Consider the following 18,209-nt stretch of genomic DNA (forward strand, 5'->3'; position numbering starts at 1 on the left):
GGGGGCCTTTAGTTGTTATATGGTGGTATATGCCATGCTTGGCTGGGGTCCCGGGGACTTGTCGAAGTTCGGGCTTGAACACCTCAGGGAACTCCAACAGCAGGTGTGCATACTGGTGGGGGGCGACGGCGCTGATGGTGGGTTTGGGTCCCGCTGTTAATGGGAGAGACCAGCAGGAGTCGGTATCAAGGAGGCGCTTACGCCTCACGTCGACTAGCAGGCCGAAGTGCGCCAGGAAGTCGGCCCCCAGGAGTGGGGTTCCTACGTCCACGACGATGAAGTCCCAGGAGTAATTCTGGCCAAGGATGGAGATCGACAGGGGCCTGGTGCCGTAGGAGAGGATGGGGGATCCGTTGGCGGCCGTCAGGAAGGCGGCCAGGTCTGGTTTCTGGTTGCGGTCCTCTCTGGATGCCGGGAAGATCGATTTAAAGGCCCCTGTGTCGACCAGCATCATCCTGCCGGAGACGGTGTCACAGACATAGAAACCTACTGGTTCTGAGCCCCTGGGTGTTTTGGTTGCCATGGCGGTTTGTCCTGCTGGCCGCCGCCACCCCCATTTTTTGAACGGGCGAACAAGCAGGGTGGCAGGCAGTTTCGGGCGTCCTTTCCGAACCATTTGTGGTAGCGACAGAGGCCCGGGGAACTCCATCTGTTGTGGTTCGGTGGACGTTTCCTGGCGACGGCGTTGACGCTCTGCTCCACTTCTTCCGGCTGGACGGAGCTGACCGAATGTGTGGGCACTTTTAGCCGCTGTGTAGCTTTCACGGAGTCCGTGAGGTGTTGTGCCATTTCTATGAGGTCGTCGAGTGGCATGGTGTAGGGGTGAGCAATCTGGGTGCGGACCTCCGGGAGGAGCTGGCAAAGGTAGATCTTCCGCGCAAAGCTTATTTCCTCTCGCTTTTTCGTGCCGTTGAAATCTGGCAGTGACAGGAGATCCACGACCATGGTCCATGCGTCTCTTGCGTTGAGGTCGTGGCGTGGGTTGACGGCAAGGTCGATAGCACGGGCGGCCCGCTCGGCGATAGGTAGGGAGCACATTTCGAGGAGGAACTTCTTCGTGGCGCTGTATGTGAGGGTGTGTGTCCCAGGTATCCGCGAGACGAGTTTTCTGTACACGTCCTCCGGAAGGGCGTTAAGCACTGTGTCGGCCTGCAGGATTTCGTCCGTCAGGTGCACCACCCTGAAGTGGCTCTCGACCCTACATAGCCACATCGTTGGGTTCCCCTGTATAAAAGGTGGCAACTTTACGGTGAGGGCGGCCCGCGATTGTGTTGCCGGGCCATGGAGTGTTCGGGGCGCTGGCGTGGGTGTGGAGGTGCGGGAGGGCCTCGGTGTGGGGACGGGTGCGGGTAAGATGGGAGGTAGGTAGACCTCTGAGTCCGCGAGGTCCGCGGTTAACTGCATGAAGGAGGGGATACCCGCGTCATGCTCGCTCCTTTGCCCTCTTACTGGAGTGGGGTACTCGCGTCAGAACGCACTTTCGTGCGCCATGTGGGTCCGCTAGTGACGCTGGTGGGGTTTGCCGACGAGAGTCAGCACGCTCAAACGCTGGTTACAGCGCCGTGTTTAGGCCGCTAAGAGCGTTGGAGAATTCCTGGAGCCAAGACTAAGTCGCCATGTTGGTCCGCTAATGGCTCCAGGATACTCCGGGGGGTCACCACTGTAAGAGGTGCAAAAGAAACGAGCAGGTAAAAGTTACTGCTACTTTATTACAGATCCAGGCAGTTTATATAGCGGCCGACTGGCGCCGAACCACGAAAGACAATGACATTGAGCGTGACCTGAGGTCAAAACAATTAACAATAATATGCGGCAAACAAGTACAATTTACAATACAAAAACATATAGAACTTCAATATGGATACAGTCTTGATGCCTGCGAATAAAGAAACATACAATACATAATTTATGACAGTTGTACAAATATGTATAAAGTTGAAATGGTAGAAAATGTGTGACCTGGCACGTTTAGGCGTGACTAATTGAGTGTGAAGAAAATGGGAAGTCACAAAAGAAAACTTGCTCAGCGGAGACTTAATTAATGACGCCTTCGAAGCACTCCGCTGACGTCGATGTGGTGACTTTACAATCATGTCTTAAAGAATTTTCTTTGAAATCTATGGCCTCTTCGGTCGCTACGGAAATTTCCCGTTTTTTTTTTCCCCATTTTTCTTCTAAGCCTTCTTCCATTGCCCTTCTCAATCTTCTTTTCGGTCCGCTCTTTGAAGGGCTCTCGGGGTCCTTGTTGCGCATCCTGTTTTCTTGGCTTTTAACTCAGCAGAGCAAGGCTTTCTTGCTTCAACCCTGTATTTTAGAGCCCAGCGGCCCCCCTCTCTCTCTTCAGGGTTAAGGGAAGGGTACTTTTTACGGATCCGTCGTCTTATCACCTTTTGCAAATCCGTTAGTTTCTCAGGCATCCGGTCTAGTTGCTTCTCAGGTGTTTGCGGAGGCGTCAGCAACTCCTTATTTCATTCTTTATGGGTTCCTAACGGTAATGTATCCTCCGCGATTCTTGCGGATGCTACTGCAGTCGGCGATCGGTCGGAGATTTGAACTCGCGTCCAACAGAATGGTAGCTGAGAACGGAACCCGCTCGCCCAACGAAGTCGGTTCGCCTGCGCCAGCGTTCAGTATCTCAGCACCGATAGTTTCCTAACTGTAATGTATCCTCTGCGATTCTTGTGAATGCTACGGCAGTCGGCGATTCGCCTGCGCCAGCGTTCAGTGTATCAGCACCGATAGTTTCCACAGCCTTTCCATTCCCCAGGATAGTTGGTAACTACCTTCTTCTGTTACCTTCGGTTTGGTACCTCGTAACTTCCCCTTCAATACTCCTTTGAGTTTCTGTCTGGTTGGGACCTTCTCCATCTGTCCAATGTCGGCGTTGGGCGCTCCGGTGGTTACTCAGAGTGTGGCTTCTTCCTTCTTCCCCCCTTCGGCTTCTTCTTTCTCAACTTTCCGGCAGGTTTTCTCTGTCCCTCCGTCTAGGCATCCATGTTGGTTCGGGGTTGATTCCGGGTCTTCAGTTCCGGATTCCCATTCTCATGTGGTTTTGATACATCCGGATTTATGTGGTTCGGGTGTTGCAGCCTCTTCGCTCTCAGGAGTGGGTGTGGTCCGCCCAGGTGTTGTGTCATCCCTTTTGGGTGGTGCGGGGTTTGCGCAACCTATACTTTGGTGCCTCCAGTATGTTCGCGATTGATACGTCTGGTGTCCTTCTCACACACCCAGGTGTAGCAAGTTCCGGGTTTTCGAGTTCGGCGTTTGCTAGGGATCGGCCTGCCTCTTTCCTGTTCCGGCTCGGTCGGACCAGTCCGACAATCCTCCGGCTTGGTCAGACCAGTCCGACAAACCTCCGGCTCGGTCGAACCAGTCTGACAAGGATTATTCATTTGAAGAAGAGGATCCGGTACCGGATATTAGTTCTCCTTCAGCCAATGAGTGTAAGCGGATGGTAGTCTTCCTCACTTATCCTCAATCCAAGGTTCCGGAGGAGCCTACATTACCGAAGCAACGATGTTCGAGTTGCTATATGCGACAGAACCGGTAGTTGCTCAAACAGATGATTCTCCCTCCGGTCTGGTACTGCCTGACACCTCATCACTTCGGTGTCAATAAGGCTGTCATACCAGGTTAACATGTCGCCTGACTGTACAACGTTCTTTGGCAGAAGAGGAGGGGCTTCTTTTGAAGCTTCCACCTCACTATCCGGACAATTGGAGAGGGTTCTGTTGAGGGCGCCTTTTGCGCTCTGCAACAGTCTTTTAGGGAGGAGGATATCTCCTCCATGGTCTATTTCGTGTAGCCGTCGTCAGCAGTAGCGTCACAGCAAGCTATGATTAGTATGGCTGCTCTGGGTTCAAGGGATGTGGCCAGTATAACGAACTTGTTGCTTCTAACTCATGTCTCCAGTGTCGGCAATTATGCATCGTTGAAGGTACAAATGTGGAAGTAGAGGGTTCCTGTCTAACAGAGAACAGCTGGTACCCACTTGAAGAAACCTCTTGGGGAGAATGTCCTCCTCTCTCTCTCTCTCTCTCTCTCTCTCTCTCTCTCTCTCTCTCTCTCTCTCTCTCTCTCTCTCTCTCTAATTCCAGGGTCTTGTGTCTCCGCATGCTTTCTCTTCAGGTATGTCTCAGGAATCACTGTGACTTCCACATCGAGAATGCAGGTATAATCTGGAACGATTCTCGCTTGTCGGATCGTCTTTGATTGTCAGAAGAAGCGCATCTGACATCCGGAAGGTCTATAGTCGCCTCTTCCCGACGTTCATCTGTACTCAGATGCCTCATATCAAGGTTGGGGAGCAACCTTGGAGGAACCCAGGCTTCGGGCCTCTGGAGGGATCGGGAACGAGAGGAGTCATAACCTTCGGGAACCTCAGGGCTGTAAAGGAAGCCCTCAGGTGTTTCTCAGTCCTAGTGTGCAACACAGTAGTGGGTCTGCTTTGCGACATTGTAACTGCCGTGTCATATCTGAGAACTCGGGGGGAACAAGATCATTAGAACTTAGAGGTGTATACTTTCCGCCATTCGGTCTCATTCATCAGGTAATCAGGAATTGCGGTAGTGTCAAGACGTCTATGACTCTAGCTCCTTGCTGGCTCTAACGCCCGCGGTTCTGGAATTCCTAATGCTCCTTATGGAAGTTCTGATGTTCCTCCTCATGTGGAATATCTTTTAGACAACCGCATTTTCACCATTATCATCCAAACTCTTGCGTGATGAACCTAGTTGCGGGCGACTGCCGAGCGAACAGCTAGACAGTCCAGACACTCTAAAGCTATGTCTAGACAGTGTTTCTTTCAGCTCGAGAAGTCAACCCGTTAAGCTTTACCAGGTCAACTTGACATGGGGAAGTCTGTGTCGTAAGGAAGGTCATTCCATCTTTACGCCTGCCATAACTGAAATAGCTGGTTTTCTTTTATTCCTTCGGAAAGTCAAGATTCTTCCATTTTCGGTTATTGCTGGCTACCGCTCAGCACTTTGCAGTACATTTTTCTATCTTCCCGAAAATTTCTAATAGTAAGATCATCTTTGACTTGTTACATTCCCTCGGGCTCTCTTGTGAGATTTGTCGGAAGTTCTAATGTTAAGATAATTGGTCAGGTGTTTTTTCTTTTTTTCGGCTTTAGCTGCAGAAAAAAAAAAATGGGCGAGCTTCGAGAAGTTTCCTAGGCGGGATTGATAAGTATTTCTCTTTTTCTGGAAGTTGTGGCCGAGGCTAAAACTCTGCTTCGTTCGTTTAAGGTTCTTTATCTGCAAGTGTTCGGTTCAGGCATCAGCGGGGATGTCTTCATGTCCGATGCGAATATTTATCAAAGGTTGATAAACTCCGTCTGCTTCTGTGTACACTTCTTGTCTAACTGCGGAACCCTTCCCGTCCGCTGTCAAGGATGCGATTAGTTACTTTCAGAGAAGGGTTCCTGATTCCTGGTTCATAAGCGCTCACTACACGAACACAGTTACGGGCACACTTCACAATTCTCGTGTGATGCGAGGTTTATGCCCTAGAACGCAATTTAATTTGACGTGACATTATATTTAGTATTTAACAGTGTTTTTTTTTCTCTCATTCCCACACAGTATTCGGAGTATGTCCACTTCATCTTCCTTTCTAAGGAATGGTTCAGAGCTTTCTATTCTGGAGGTAGTTTACTTGCGAGTCCGTCTTTGTTTTCTTCCTTTACTTACGAGATGTTCAGTTCACCCCACCGCGTATAGTGGCGAATTCTCCTATCTAGGGTGTGTTCAATTAGCTGAGGTGGTATTCTCTTAGTGCGAAGACTCTGGAGGTTATTCACTTAGTCCATCCACGTTTAACGGCGAAGTCTATTATCTAGGGTGCGCTCATTTAGCTAAGGTAGTACTCACGTAGTGCGGTGATTATTAGGTTAACTAGATAGAGAAATTCCTTCTAGGCTTTAGAATCTTAACCAATAGTGATAGTATAATCACATGAACTTAAGTTTAGTACATCTTAAGTATCCTAGTCTTTGATAGTTTTCCTACGAGAGTCCAAAGAGGTGCTCTCGTAGGCTAGCCTAGGTTGTTTCGTCGGCGCTGGGATACTTCTGTGCTCATCGGCCTTTGCCGCAACCTGCGGGGCGGAGGGTCATCGGCTCGGCATACTGCCTCATTCCCTCCTTAATGGGTAGGCTCTGAATAGTCACTTGGGAGATGCATCATTCTCCTTTTTACATGAAAGTTATTCTCTTAGTCCGTGTGTAGCCGCTAACCCTTCTATCATGGGTGCATTCATTTAGCTAAGGGGGTACTCTCTTAGTGCGGAGGTTCTTAGAGGCGGCCACTTGGAAGTCGGTGTCGGTTTTCACGACTTTCTACCTAAAAGACATTCAGTTTTCTTCGAAGAAGAATTTCTCGCTTGGTCCCTTTGCGACCACCAACTCGATCTTATAATTACGTAGTAATGTTAAGGGTAGGGGGAACTCTAGGTAATGAACGTAGTCTGAGGAAATTTGGAATTTTGGATTCTCTGTTAGTCGGGGTTCATAGTGAGAATATTAAGTTTGACGTTAGTGCTGTGAAGATAGGCAGATCCAGTGGACAGGTTTGGTTTCTTCAACCTCTTCTGCGCAGACATCGCTGGACGGCAAAGAACTCAAGACCTGCACACTCAACTTCTCCTCCATACATGAGAGGCTACAATAGCCACATGGGAGGTTCTTTGTACCCCTCCATACATGAGAGTGCTTTGATTAGCCATGGGAGGTTCATCATACCTCCATACATGAGAGTGCTTTGATTAGCCACATGGGAGGTTCTGCTGCTCTCCATTAATCATGGGAGGCTGTGATTAGCCACATGGTAGGTTGGTTTTTTTGCTACTCTCTATCCATGAGGAGGTTTGAATACCACATGAGAGGTAGCTCGACTCAGACCCTCCATAAAAATGAGAGTGCTTTGATTAGCCACATGGGAGGTTCATCGTTCCACTAATCATGGGAGGATGTGATTAGCCACATGGTAGGTTGGTTTTTTTTATTTTGCTACTCTCTATCCATGAGGAGGTTTGAATACCACATGAGAGGTAGCTCGACTCAGACAGTACCTAGACATGAGACTGATGTCGGGGGTACTCTCTCTACAGACATTCTCACCTGCCGAGTGGGATAACCAGGTGAGGATACATTCATTTATACAGAGTAGGGGAATAATGAGTTAACTACTTTCCCTGTTGGCAGGTCGGGCTGAATTAGATTGATCCCACCTCCACTAAATTTTGTTAATCGGGCTAATTCAGGTGTTCAGGGAGTGTATTGCAATATGAAGTTTTCATAATAAAACTAATATTGTAATACTTACCTGAACACCTGAATGATTCCCACCCTCCTCCCAATTCAATTTGAATAGTGGATAAGCAATTGGGGATCTCGGCCTCACTGGCGGCGGGACTTGCAGCAGTGTTGCACAACGGTACTGCAGGTAACTCATTTGACTAGATTTTCCTGGTTTTTAACGCTGACAGTTTATTACCCACTTAGTGGGTAAAAGCTATGGGGATGTAGTTCAAGGTGACCAGGGCTAATTCAGGTGTTCAGGTAAGTATTACAATATTAGTTTTATTATGAAAACTTCATATATATACAGGGAGTCCCTGACTTATGGTTGGGGTTCCGTTCCAGCACCTTGCTGTAAGTCGATTTCCTCCATAAGCCAGTGCTTATTACTTAATAGGTGCCATAACTAGATACCTATTCTTGTTGCGGTGCCATTACTAGACACCTATTCTTGGTAAATTTATTTGAAAAAGCGTTCATTGTTCCGACGCTCTCTTTTCCAAACACGTGTGTGTTAGTGTGTTGGTCGATCATCATCGGAGTCGACAGGACAAAACAGTGATCGTCTTCTTTCTCTACAGGAACTCGATTTCAACCATACAATATTTCCGTCTGTTTCTCCCTAAGCATTGTTGTCTTAACGTTTTGTACAATCACCACTACTTGCATTGCCATGCAAGCATTCTAATCATGTACTCATAATGTTCCAACGAATCTTCTGTATCAAACTGTGATGTTTCTGTTTGTGAAGACGCCAAAGGTCTCTCCATTTCATTTATTATGCTATTGCATTGTATCCATTAATGTGTCTTGAATCTCATGCAATTGGCCATATGTAGAATTTCCTGACCCTTCCACTGATGTATGTTTCATCACCGTGTTAATCATGTCTCTTGATATCGCCATCTGTTTGTCTCGCCGACAAACACAGATGTCTGAACCTTTTATGTCCGTTTTACCTGTCTGTGTGTAGATCGCTACATTACATTACCGCCGCGTCAATAACATCTTCAAGATTCTGTACATTTATCTCAGTAAGGAACAACCAATAAACCAGTTAACACCCAGCCATTATGTCGCTCATTCAGTCCTTGACTGGTGACCCGGAGTGACTCGAAGGACCCGGCGACCCAAGATGACGACCCACGCCCGATTGACCCTTCGCCGCCGCTGTTTCCCGCGTTCCTGAGTTCTCAGTATTAGTCCGACCCTCCGAGATGACCCACTCCACCACCGGGCCCTGGATACCTCCTCCAGGAAACCTGAAGCCGCCCCCACTCGACTGGACGAGCTGACCAACGAAGGACCAGCCACGTCATCCTTCAGCCTGCTGCCGCCCTTGGCTACCCTGTCAGCCGCCATCCTTCAGCCCTCGAGCGGCCACCGAAGGATCATCCGGCGTCACCCTTCAACCAGCTCCCGTCCTCCTCGAGCTCCCCTGGTCGGTGCCGCCCTTCAGCCTCCTACCCGCCCCAGCCCAAGCCTCGAGCCAACTACAATTGTCGCCAAGACAATTTCCGCATCGGGTGCCTCGCTTGTGGGGGAACATTATGGAAACCCCGTCGCCCGGCGCCGTCTCTTCAAACAATCAGACGTTACACACGTCTTGGGAGAGTACTTGTAAGAGCCCCGACGCTCTCTTTCCAAACACGTGTGTTCGTGTGTTGGTCGATCGTCATCATCGGAGTCGACAGGACAAAACAGGAGCATCTCGTCTTCTTTCTCTACAGGAACTCGATTTCAACCATACAATATTTCCGTCTGTTTCTCCCTAAGCATTGTTGTCTTAACGTATGTACAATCACCACTACTTGCATTGCCATGCAAGCATTCTAATCATGTACTCATAATGTTCCAACGAATCTTCTGTATCAAACTGTGTGTATGTTTCTGTTTGTGAAGACGCCAAAGGTCTCTCCATTTCACATTTATTATGCTATTGCATTGTATCCATTAATGTGTCTTGAATCTCATGCAATTGGCCATATGTAGAATTTCCTGACCCTTCCACTGATGTATGTTTCATCACCGCCATGTCTCTTGATATCGCCATCTGTTTGTCTGCCGACAAACACAGATGTCTGAACCTTTATGTCCGTTTACCTGTCTGTGTGTAGACGCTAGAATTACCGCATTCTTCCAAGATTCTGTACATTTATCTCAGTGGAACAACCAATAAACCAGTTAACACCCAGCCATTATGTCGCTCATTCCCAGTCCTTACACTGGTGACCCCGGAGTGACTCGGGACCCGGCCGACCCAAGATGACGACCCACGGATTGACCCCTTCGCCGCCTTGTTTCCCGCCGTTCCTGAGTTCTCAGTATTAGTCCGACCCTCCGAGATGACCCACTCCACCACCGGAGCCCTGGATACCTCCTCCAGGAAACCTGTTCACTGGACGAGCTGACCAACGAAGACCAGCCACGTCATCCTTCAGCCTGCTGCCGCCCTCTCGAGCTGGCTACCAGGATCAGCCGCCGTCATCCTTCAGCCCCTCGAGCCGCCACCAAGGATCATCCGACGTCACCCTTCAACCAGCTCCCGTCCTCCTCGAGCTCCTGCTGGTCGGTGCCGCCTTCAGCCTCCTACCCGCCCCTAGCCCAAGCCCTTCGAGCCAACTACAATTGTCGCCAAGACAATTTCCGCATCGGTGCCTCGCTTGTGGGGGGAACATTAAGAGCCCGTCGCCCGACGCCGTTCTCTTCCAAACAATCAGACGTTACACACGTCTTGGGGAGAGTACTTGTAAGAGCCCCCACGCTTCTTTTCCAAACACGTGTGTTCGTGTGGTGATCGTCATCATCGGAGTCGACAGGACAAAACAGGAGCATCGTCTTCTTTCTCTACAGGAACTCGATTTCAACCATACAATATTTCCGTCTGTTTCTCCCTAAGCATTGTTGTCTTAACGTATGTACAATCACCACTACTTGCATTGCCATGCAAGCATTCTAATCATGTACTCATAATGTTCCAACGAATCTTCTGTATCAAACTGTGTGTATGTTTCTGTTTGTGAAGACGCCAAAGGTCTCTCCATTTCACATTTATTATGCTATTGCATTGTATCCATTAATGTGTCTTGAATCTCATGCAATTGGCCATATGTAGAATTTCTGACCCTTCCACTGATGTATGTTTCATCACTTATGTTAATCATGTCTCTTGATATCGCCATCTGTTGTCTGCCGACAAACACAGATGTCTGAAACCTTTATGTCCGTTTTACCTGTCTGTGTGTAGACGCTACATTACCGCTCGCACGCGTCAATAACATCTTCCAAGATTCTGTACATTTATCTCAGTAAGGAACAACCAATAAACCAGTTAACACCCAGCCATTATGTCGCTCATTCCCAGTCCTTACAAGATCAAAGCCGTAATTCAGTGCCGCCGTAACTTGGGGATGCATTGTATAATGTACTCTGCAAAGTTTATGCACTGTTTGTATTTAGAAATATATATATATATATATATATATATATATATATATATATATATATATATATATATATATATATATATACACACAATGGAATCGAGTCTATAATTGAATAAACTAAATATCTTAATATATGCACGAGGGCATACAGAAAATCTTTGATAAAGACAGAGAGAGCAAAACAGAAAAGGGGCTATAACAAAACTAAGTGATCCCAGATGCCGAGTTTAACCATTCGTCGCCTTTGAATCAATGTGTTTACCTCATACAGCACTGGGCAAAAAGAAGAGCTAATTTAGATCTTGACCTCGCCCGGTGACCTCTCGCACACCATAAAATTAACTCGATAGGAACCATTGAACGAATTGTATAGATAATTAAACGTGAAACATTAATGGAAAAGGGAAGCCCATCTGGACGAAACTTGGGAAAATTATACCAGATTTTGGCTTCAAATGTATACCCACATATGCGAAGACTCTGGAAGGAGAGTTAGTTAGAAAAAGGCATCAGGGCAGGGAGTGTGTGAGATGTGTGGAAAGGTGACAGTGAAACCTCAAACTAACTTGTGAACTTGTATAAAATTTCTGAGTGCCCATAGTCAAAGTGAAATTCTAAGTCCAAGAATTTTACAATGTGGCTTTTAAGATAAAGACTCGGTCACTGAATTGAAAGGTGGAAAAGTTATACAGTTTAAAGACTAAATAAATGTATTTAAGGGGAAACATAATTTTCATTTAACCCAAGATTTATAAAAAGAAACACTTGTGAAAATATGGAAGATAGCCAACATGTGAGCACGATAAGTGAAGCTCCAACATAGTTAATCATTGATCAACTTGTTTCTACGGAAGTGAAAGTACTCAGTACAACAGACAGTTTATAAGAAGTGAATAACTTCCCACTATATATATATATATATATATATATATATATATATATATATATATATATATATATATATATATATATATATATATATATATATTATGTAGTCATTGCCTCTCTCTCTCTCTCTCTCTCATATACAAATACACATATGTACATATATATATATATATATATATATATATATATATATATATATATATATATATATATATATATATATATATATATATATATATATATACATGTGTGTGTGTGTGTTTATATACATACACTACTAAAAACAAAGAGAGTAATCTTTGAAGATTACCTACATTATATATATATATATATATATATATATATATATATATATATATATATATATATATATATATATATATATATATATATATATATAATGTATATATATGTATGTATATATATGTATATATATATGTATGTATATATATATGTATATATATATATTATCTATATATATATTAAAATGCCTGAGTACTTTGAAGATGGTTAAAGACAAATGTTCAAAGGGAGAACAGAAACTCGTTTCTTCTGGAGCCTGTGAATTACGACATTCACAACAAAATCAAGACTATCTCATGTTAAATTCAAAACTTGAAAGGCCCACCTTCTTGCTATTGCAATTCAAGTAGAAGAAATTTTTGTAATGAACCTTTACCTCCTTTATGTGGACTTTCATCGAGATGCGAGCCACGTCCTTGTGATTACTGTGCCTATCTGTTCTTGAGATCCACAGTTTTTTATGACTGACTTAGTGATAACAATATTCCACAAGAGTGCAAAATTTATAGAAGAAATGACGCAGTAGAGGAATGATGGAGATAGGAAGTTTTTTTGTATGTTGAGTTCCAAAGTGCAGATTGAAAGATAATAACGAAGCGTAACGAGATGAGTATTCTCACCTGTCCCTCGGGAACTCCGTGTCCTTTCAGGTAAACAAAACCAATATCTTTGAAGGCATCTGTTATTTCCTTCCCTACCCTCTGCCAGTCGGGATCTGTCAGCGATGGTTCTTCATCTAGACCTAGTGATAGACAAAGATTCTTGTTATTTGACACGTGTTTAATAATGAATCGAAGCTTTAACACGAGGTGGGTTGATGACAAGTTCCATTACATCTAGTACTACAGTCTATTATGTTGTTTGCTCTGTCATTGTTATCCACAGAAAAAATGCATCCTGTCGCACAATATTAGCATATAAATGATCAAACACCTTAAGCTGAACCATATTTTTCAGTAAAGAATAACGCATTAGACAGTGAGATACGATATCGTAACTAAGTTATAGATTACCCTATTTTTCCTAGATAAGACTCCCTAGCAATTAGATCCTGATGTATTAAGACGAGTTCCTCAAAGACTCAAGTTTCAGATTACGCTCTTTTCACTGTCAAGTGGAATATGATTACACTGAGTCTTCCCGCCAAAGATTGTTACGCTTGATGTCCGCTGGAAGCAGATCCACTTAAGTGAACCACGCAACCAGCTCTTGCTTTCCTTTCCACCTGACCTGTTGATATAAGTAGGTCTCGTGCATTTGGGTTTTCTCACACTCTTTCAGTAAGGATATGGGTCTATTCTGACAACATTGTGCTTCTCAGCAAAGGTTGCTGGCTTACGTTCATCTTTTCTTCTTGCGAAGTAGCTACACATCAGAGAGTCAGCCTTTCTGTAACAGCCGAGGCCACTGGGAACGGAGATTGGTATATTTCTTTTGTCATATTGTGGCGTCCTTCAAGTATGTTTTCTGGTATCTAAAATAATTTTTACCAAACTTGGCTAAATGTCGTCATTACTGTTGGCAAAATTGAAGTCTATTGTTTGAGTATTCATGTGACTTTAGTATTTCTATCAATGCTGGCCACTGGGCGCAGAGATTTTCTACAGGGTTCAGAGATGCTAGAAGACAGAACTACTTGACAGAGCTTTTTAACATTCTTTTTTTTTTTTGGAGGGGGGGGTGCTTTTCTGTGCTCTTTATAAAATCTAGTCTATCTCCAGAGCTCCATCTTTGCTTAATATATCCAGAGGGCTGAGCTTTACGCTTGAGCTCAGGTGCGAGTTTAGGCCTGTTTGACATTGCTTAGAAACTGTTGCTTTACATTTCATTCGTCTTATGATTGCGTTCTCCTCTCAGCAAGGCTTCTTGATATCCACATGCCTTCACTGGTGGAATTTTTAGGTGAATAGCAACCTTAGTGGGACAGAAGAGGTTTTTAAGGAATGAACATTGTAACCACTAGTACTGTTATTTGCTGTCGGCAATTTACAGAATATTTTTTCTCAAATAATCACAATAAATTATATAAGATTGCCTGATTAAACGTACTTATACTTTCACTAAATGTCCACATAACTAATAAATAATGTATCTCGAAGAAAAATGGCCACTTATATGTAAATATTTGTAAATTTCCAGCCACTTTACTCACCCAGCTTTCCTACATCGACAACAGGGATTGGCCTCTGCTTCTTATCGCCATTCATAGCTTCGGTGACTCAGATGACCTGAAACATTGAAGACAACGCAATTTAAATGGGTTTCATCGGCTACAACTGTACAGAAAACAAGAATGAATATTCAGTGAAACAAAACGCGTGAACACGCAGAAATCAGTAACCACAGTAGTTAGTCTCACACCAATAACGAAGATAGACGTAGGTTTGCATTTTTCCGTTCTTGCCTTTCGAGCACGTTTTGATTGGCCTTTTTTCCTTGCTTTCTTCACTGGGCAATAAGGCACAACAGGCTGGCACAAGGCCCAATGAAACTGTCAACATTGCACAGTGAGATACAAGGTGAACTACCATGACTGCGAAATATATTTTAGAATGTGCATGGGCGTGGAATATACTTTTGACATAGTATTCTCATTTTGAAATTGAATTATGGAAATTTAATTATGGAAGACCCGTCCATCCATGTGGAACGGTCACTTGACGCGTCTTCTTTCTCAAATTTTGATCCCGGCGTCAGTTGTGTTTACAAACCAATGACCTCAGGTCTCCCCTCCCACTTCTTGTCTTCAGTTAGGCTACTCTCATACCGCCACCTCCATTTCCTGAGACCTGTCCTAAAAATTTTCGTGATAATATTCTTAGTGCAACACAACATTTGATACTTTTTTTCATTCCTTAAGGAATTCACTTCTTAACTATTTTTCCTCAGTTTATCTGGGCTTGAGAAACCTCACTTCTTAACCATTGTTCCTCTCTTTATCTGGGCCTGAGAAACCTCACTTCTTAACTAGTGTTCCTATCTTTATCTGGGCCTGAGAAACCTCACTTCTTAACTAGTGTTCCTATCTTTATCTGGGCTTGAGAAACCTCACTTCTTAACTAGTGTCCCTCTCTTTATCTGGGCCTGATAAACCTCACTTCTTAACTAGTGTTTCTCTCTTTATCTGGGCCAGAGAAATGTCACTTCTTAACTGTTGTTCTTCCATTTATCTGGGCCTGAGAACTCACTTCTTAACAAGTGTTTATCTATCTGGGCTTGAGAAACCTCACTTCTTAACTAGTGTTTCTCTCTTTATCTGTGCCTGAGAAACCTCACTTCTTAACTAGTGTTTCTCTCTTTATCTGGGCCTGAGAAACCTCACTTCTTCCATTTATCTAGGCCTGAGAAACCTCACTTCTTAACAAGTGTTTCTCTATCTGGGCTTGAGAAACCTCACTTCTTAACTAGTATTCCTCTCTTTATCTAGGCCTGAGAAACCTCACTTCTTAACTAATGTTTCTCTATCTGGCCATGAGAAACCCCACTTCTTAACTAGTGCTCCTCTCTTTATCGGGGCTTGAGAAACCTCGCTTCTTAACTATTGTTCCTCTATTTATCTGGGGCTGAGAAACCTTACTTCTTAACTAGTGTTCCACTCTTTAGGATATCTGGGCCTGAGAAACCTCACCTAACTATTGTTCCTCTATTTATCTGGGCCTGAGAAACCTCACTTCTTAACTAGTGTTTCTTTCTTTATCTGGGCCTGAGAAACCTCATTTCTTAACTATTGTTCCATTTAAATGGGCCTGAGAAACCTCACTTCTTAACTAGTGTTTCTCTATTTATCTGGGCCTGAGAAACCTCACTTCTTAACTAGTGTTCCTCTATTTATCTGGGCCTCAAAAACCTCACTTTTTAACTATTGTTCCTCTATTTATATGGGCCTGAGAAACCTCACTTCTTAATTATTGTTGCTCTATTTATCTGGGCCTGGAAAACCTCACTTCTTAACTATTGTTCCTCTATTTATCTGGGCATGAGAAACCTCACTTCTTAACTAGTGTTCCTCTATTTATCCAGGCCTGAGAAACGTCACTTCTTAACTATTGTTCCTCTATTTATTTAGGCCTGAGAAACCTCACTTCTTACTTAGTGTTCCTCTATTTCTCTGGGCCTGAGAAACCTCACTTCTTAACTAGTGTTCGTCTCTTTATCTGGGCCTGAGAAACCTCATTTCTTAACTAGTGTTTCTCTATTTATCTGGGCCTGAGAAACCTTGCTTCTTAACTATTGTTCCTCTATTTATCTAGGGCCGAGAAACCTCACTTCTCAACTATTGTTCCTCTGTTTATTTGTGCCTAAGAAACCTCACTTCTTAACTAATGTTTCTCTATCTATCTGAGCCTGAGAAACCTTACTTCTTAACTAGTGTTCCTCTATTTATCTGGGCCTGGGAAATCTCACTTCTTTGTAAAGTCCCCGCTAAGCGGGTTTTCTATGATGGCGACCAGTTTTCTTGGCTGCTCCTAGGATAATGGGTCACCAGGATCAGCCATACCCAATCATTTAAACTGTTTTATGTAAATATTTACCTGTTACCAACTTGAACATTATATGTTTCTTATGCTCAGGTATCAGCATGTATTCAACTTCATTATTGTCCATTTTTGTAACTCAGCGTGTATTTGTTCATTGTATTTATTGTCAAATGTTATTGACCTCAGGTCACCCTGGCTCTCATTGTACTCCTCGGCATGACGTCAGTCCGCCACTATATAAACCGCCTGTGTCCTCAATAAATCAGCAGTAACTTTATCCTGCTCATTTCTTTCGCACCTCTTAAATCTTAACTAGTGTTCCTCTATTTATCTGGGCCTGAGAACCCTCACTTCTTAACTAGTGTTCTCTGTTTATCTGGGCTTGAGAAACCTCACTTCTTAACTAATGTTCCTTTATTTATCTGGGCCTGAGAAACCTCACTTCTGAACTATTGTTCATCCATTTATCTGGGCCTGAGAAACCTCACTTCTTAACTATTGCTCCCCTATTTATCTGGGCCTGAGAAACCTCGCTTCTTAACTAGTGTTTCTCTATCTATCTGGGCCTAAGAAGCCTCACTTCTTAACTTGCTGGCCAGAAAAACTGAGTCATCTGTTTTCTCACAGAAAAACTAACAAGGTCAGGACTTTACATTATGCACCATCATCTTGGGTATATGGTTCCGTACTGTTTAGTAATAACAAATAGCAAAACACAGAAAAGTCTTTCTTTCGGTACTTAACGATGAAGTCATTTGAAGGGAAATAATTCTACGCCAACCACACCAAACTTCAAAGGATTGGTGGGTAAAACCAATCAAATGTCACTATAGGCCTAATAAGCCTGTTTGTATGTTTCATTAAATGTTCGGTTTCATGTTTTGCCTTACTGTTGGAGTTAGGCTAGTCTTATCTTTTCTCTTATCTGATTTGAGTTCTGATGTCGATGTGGTCTTTGCATGGTTGGCGACTCCACCATATCTCAGGGAATCTCGTGATTTGAGGTTAAGTACACACACACACACACACACACACACACACACACACACACACACACACACACACACACACACACAGCTTGCTTCATCTATTGTGTCGCGTCTCTTCTGACCTCAGCATCATCTAGTGATTATTTCCCTGATCTAATCAGTGTGAAAAAAAATATTATTCGCCCTGCTGGACAATCATCGACAGGAAGGAAGAAAATGTTAACATCGGTGCAGGAGCTTCACCGATACGAAATGGTTAAAAATAACTGCGCGTCTATTACATATGCCAGCCCAGCAACTTCCGAGCATCGGCCATCCTGGCAAGATATAAAACAGTAAATCCCTTTGACACCAAAACTGATCTCTTCCCTTCTTGATAAACCTTGCCATTCTACCTTCCATTCCATGTTTTTTCTCGTGTCTGGGCTAGAAAAGGAGCATTAGGACGCTTGTGTGTGTGTATATTTTAACGACCCAGTCGAGTTTCTTAGCGGGAATCTTATGCCTAGGTTTCACATTACAGCCTAGGGCAGAAGTTCAGAGCATCCTCGGCTTATGGTAAAATGGAAGCTCACAGTAAAGGCAGAATTGTTGGCGTGAAAGCATAAACAAACGAACTATTTATTCTTACCTCGAAAACAGCTTGAACAGAGTCGGATCGCAGCGAACTATACGAGAAAACTGGCTAACCGAGATCACTCCGATCAGTGACAAGCATGTCCTGGCCACCAGTGTTGCCAAATCCGCCAAATGAAACCTCAAAATTCGCATTTTTCACTCCATCCGCTAGAATTATATATATATA

At 44.1% G+C, this 18,209-nt stretch overlaps 1 protein-coding gene across 1 annotated transcript in view; it reads right to left on the minus strand.

Moving 5' to 3' along the window:
* The window catches only part of LOC136832059 (uncharacterized), a 45,254-nt gene extending 27,105 nt beyond the window's left edge, over positions 1–18,149 (minus strand). The window contains exons 1-3 of the mRNA XM_067092606.1: positions 18,036–18,149; positions 14,090–14,165; positions 12,558–12,679 (exon numbers count right to left, since the gene is read on the minus strand). Of these exons, the coding sequence (XP_066948707.1) occupies positions 12,558–12,679; positions 14,090–14,144 (177 nt within the window). The 5' untranslated portion in view covers positions 14,145–14,165; positions 18,036–18,149. The remainder of the gene's footprint in view (positions 1–12,557; positions 12,680–14,089; positions 14,166–18,035) is intronic.
* Between the last annotated feature and the right edge of the window lie 60 nt (positions 18,150–18,209).

The sequence above is a fragment of the Macrobrachium rosenbergii genome, chromosome 49, assembly GCF_040412425.1.
Source record: "Macrobrachium rosenbergii isolate ZJJX-2024 chromosome 49, ASM4041242v1, whole genome shotgun sequence".
NCBI lineage: Eukaryota > Metazoa > Arthropoda > Malacostraca > Decapoda > Palaemonidae > Macrobrachium > Macrobrachium rosenbergii.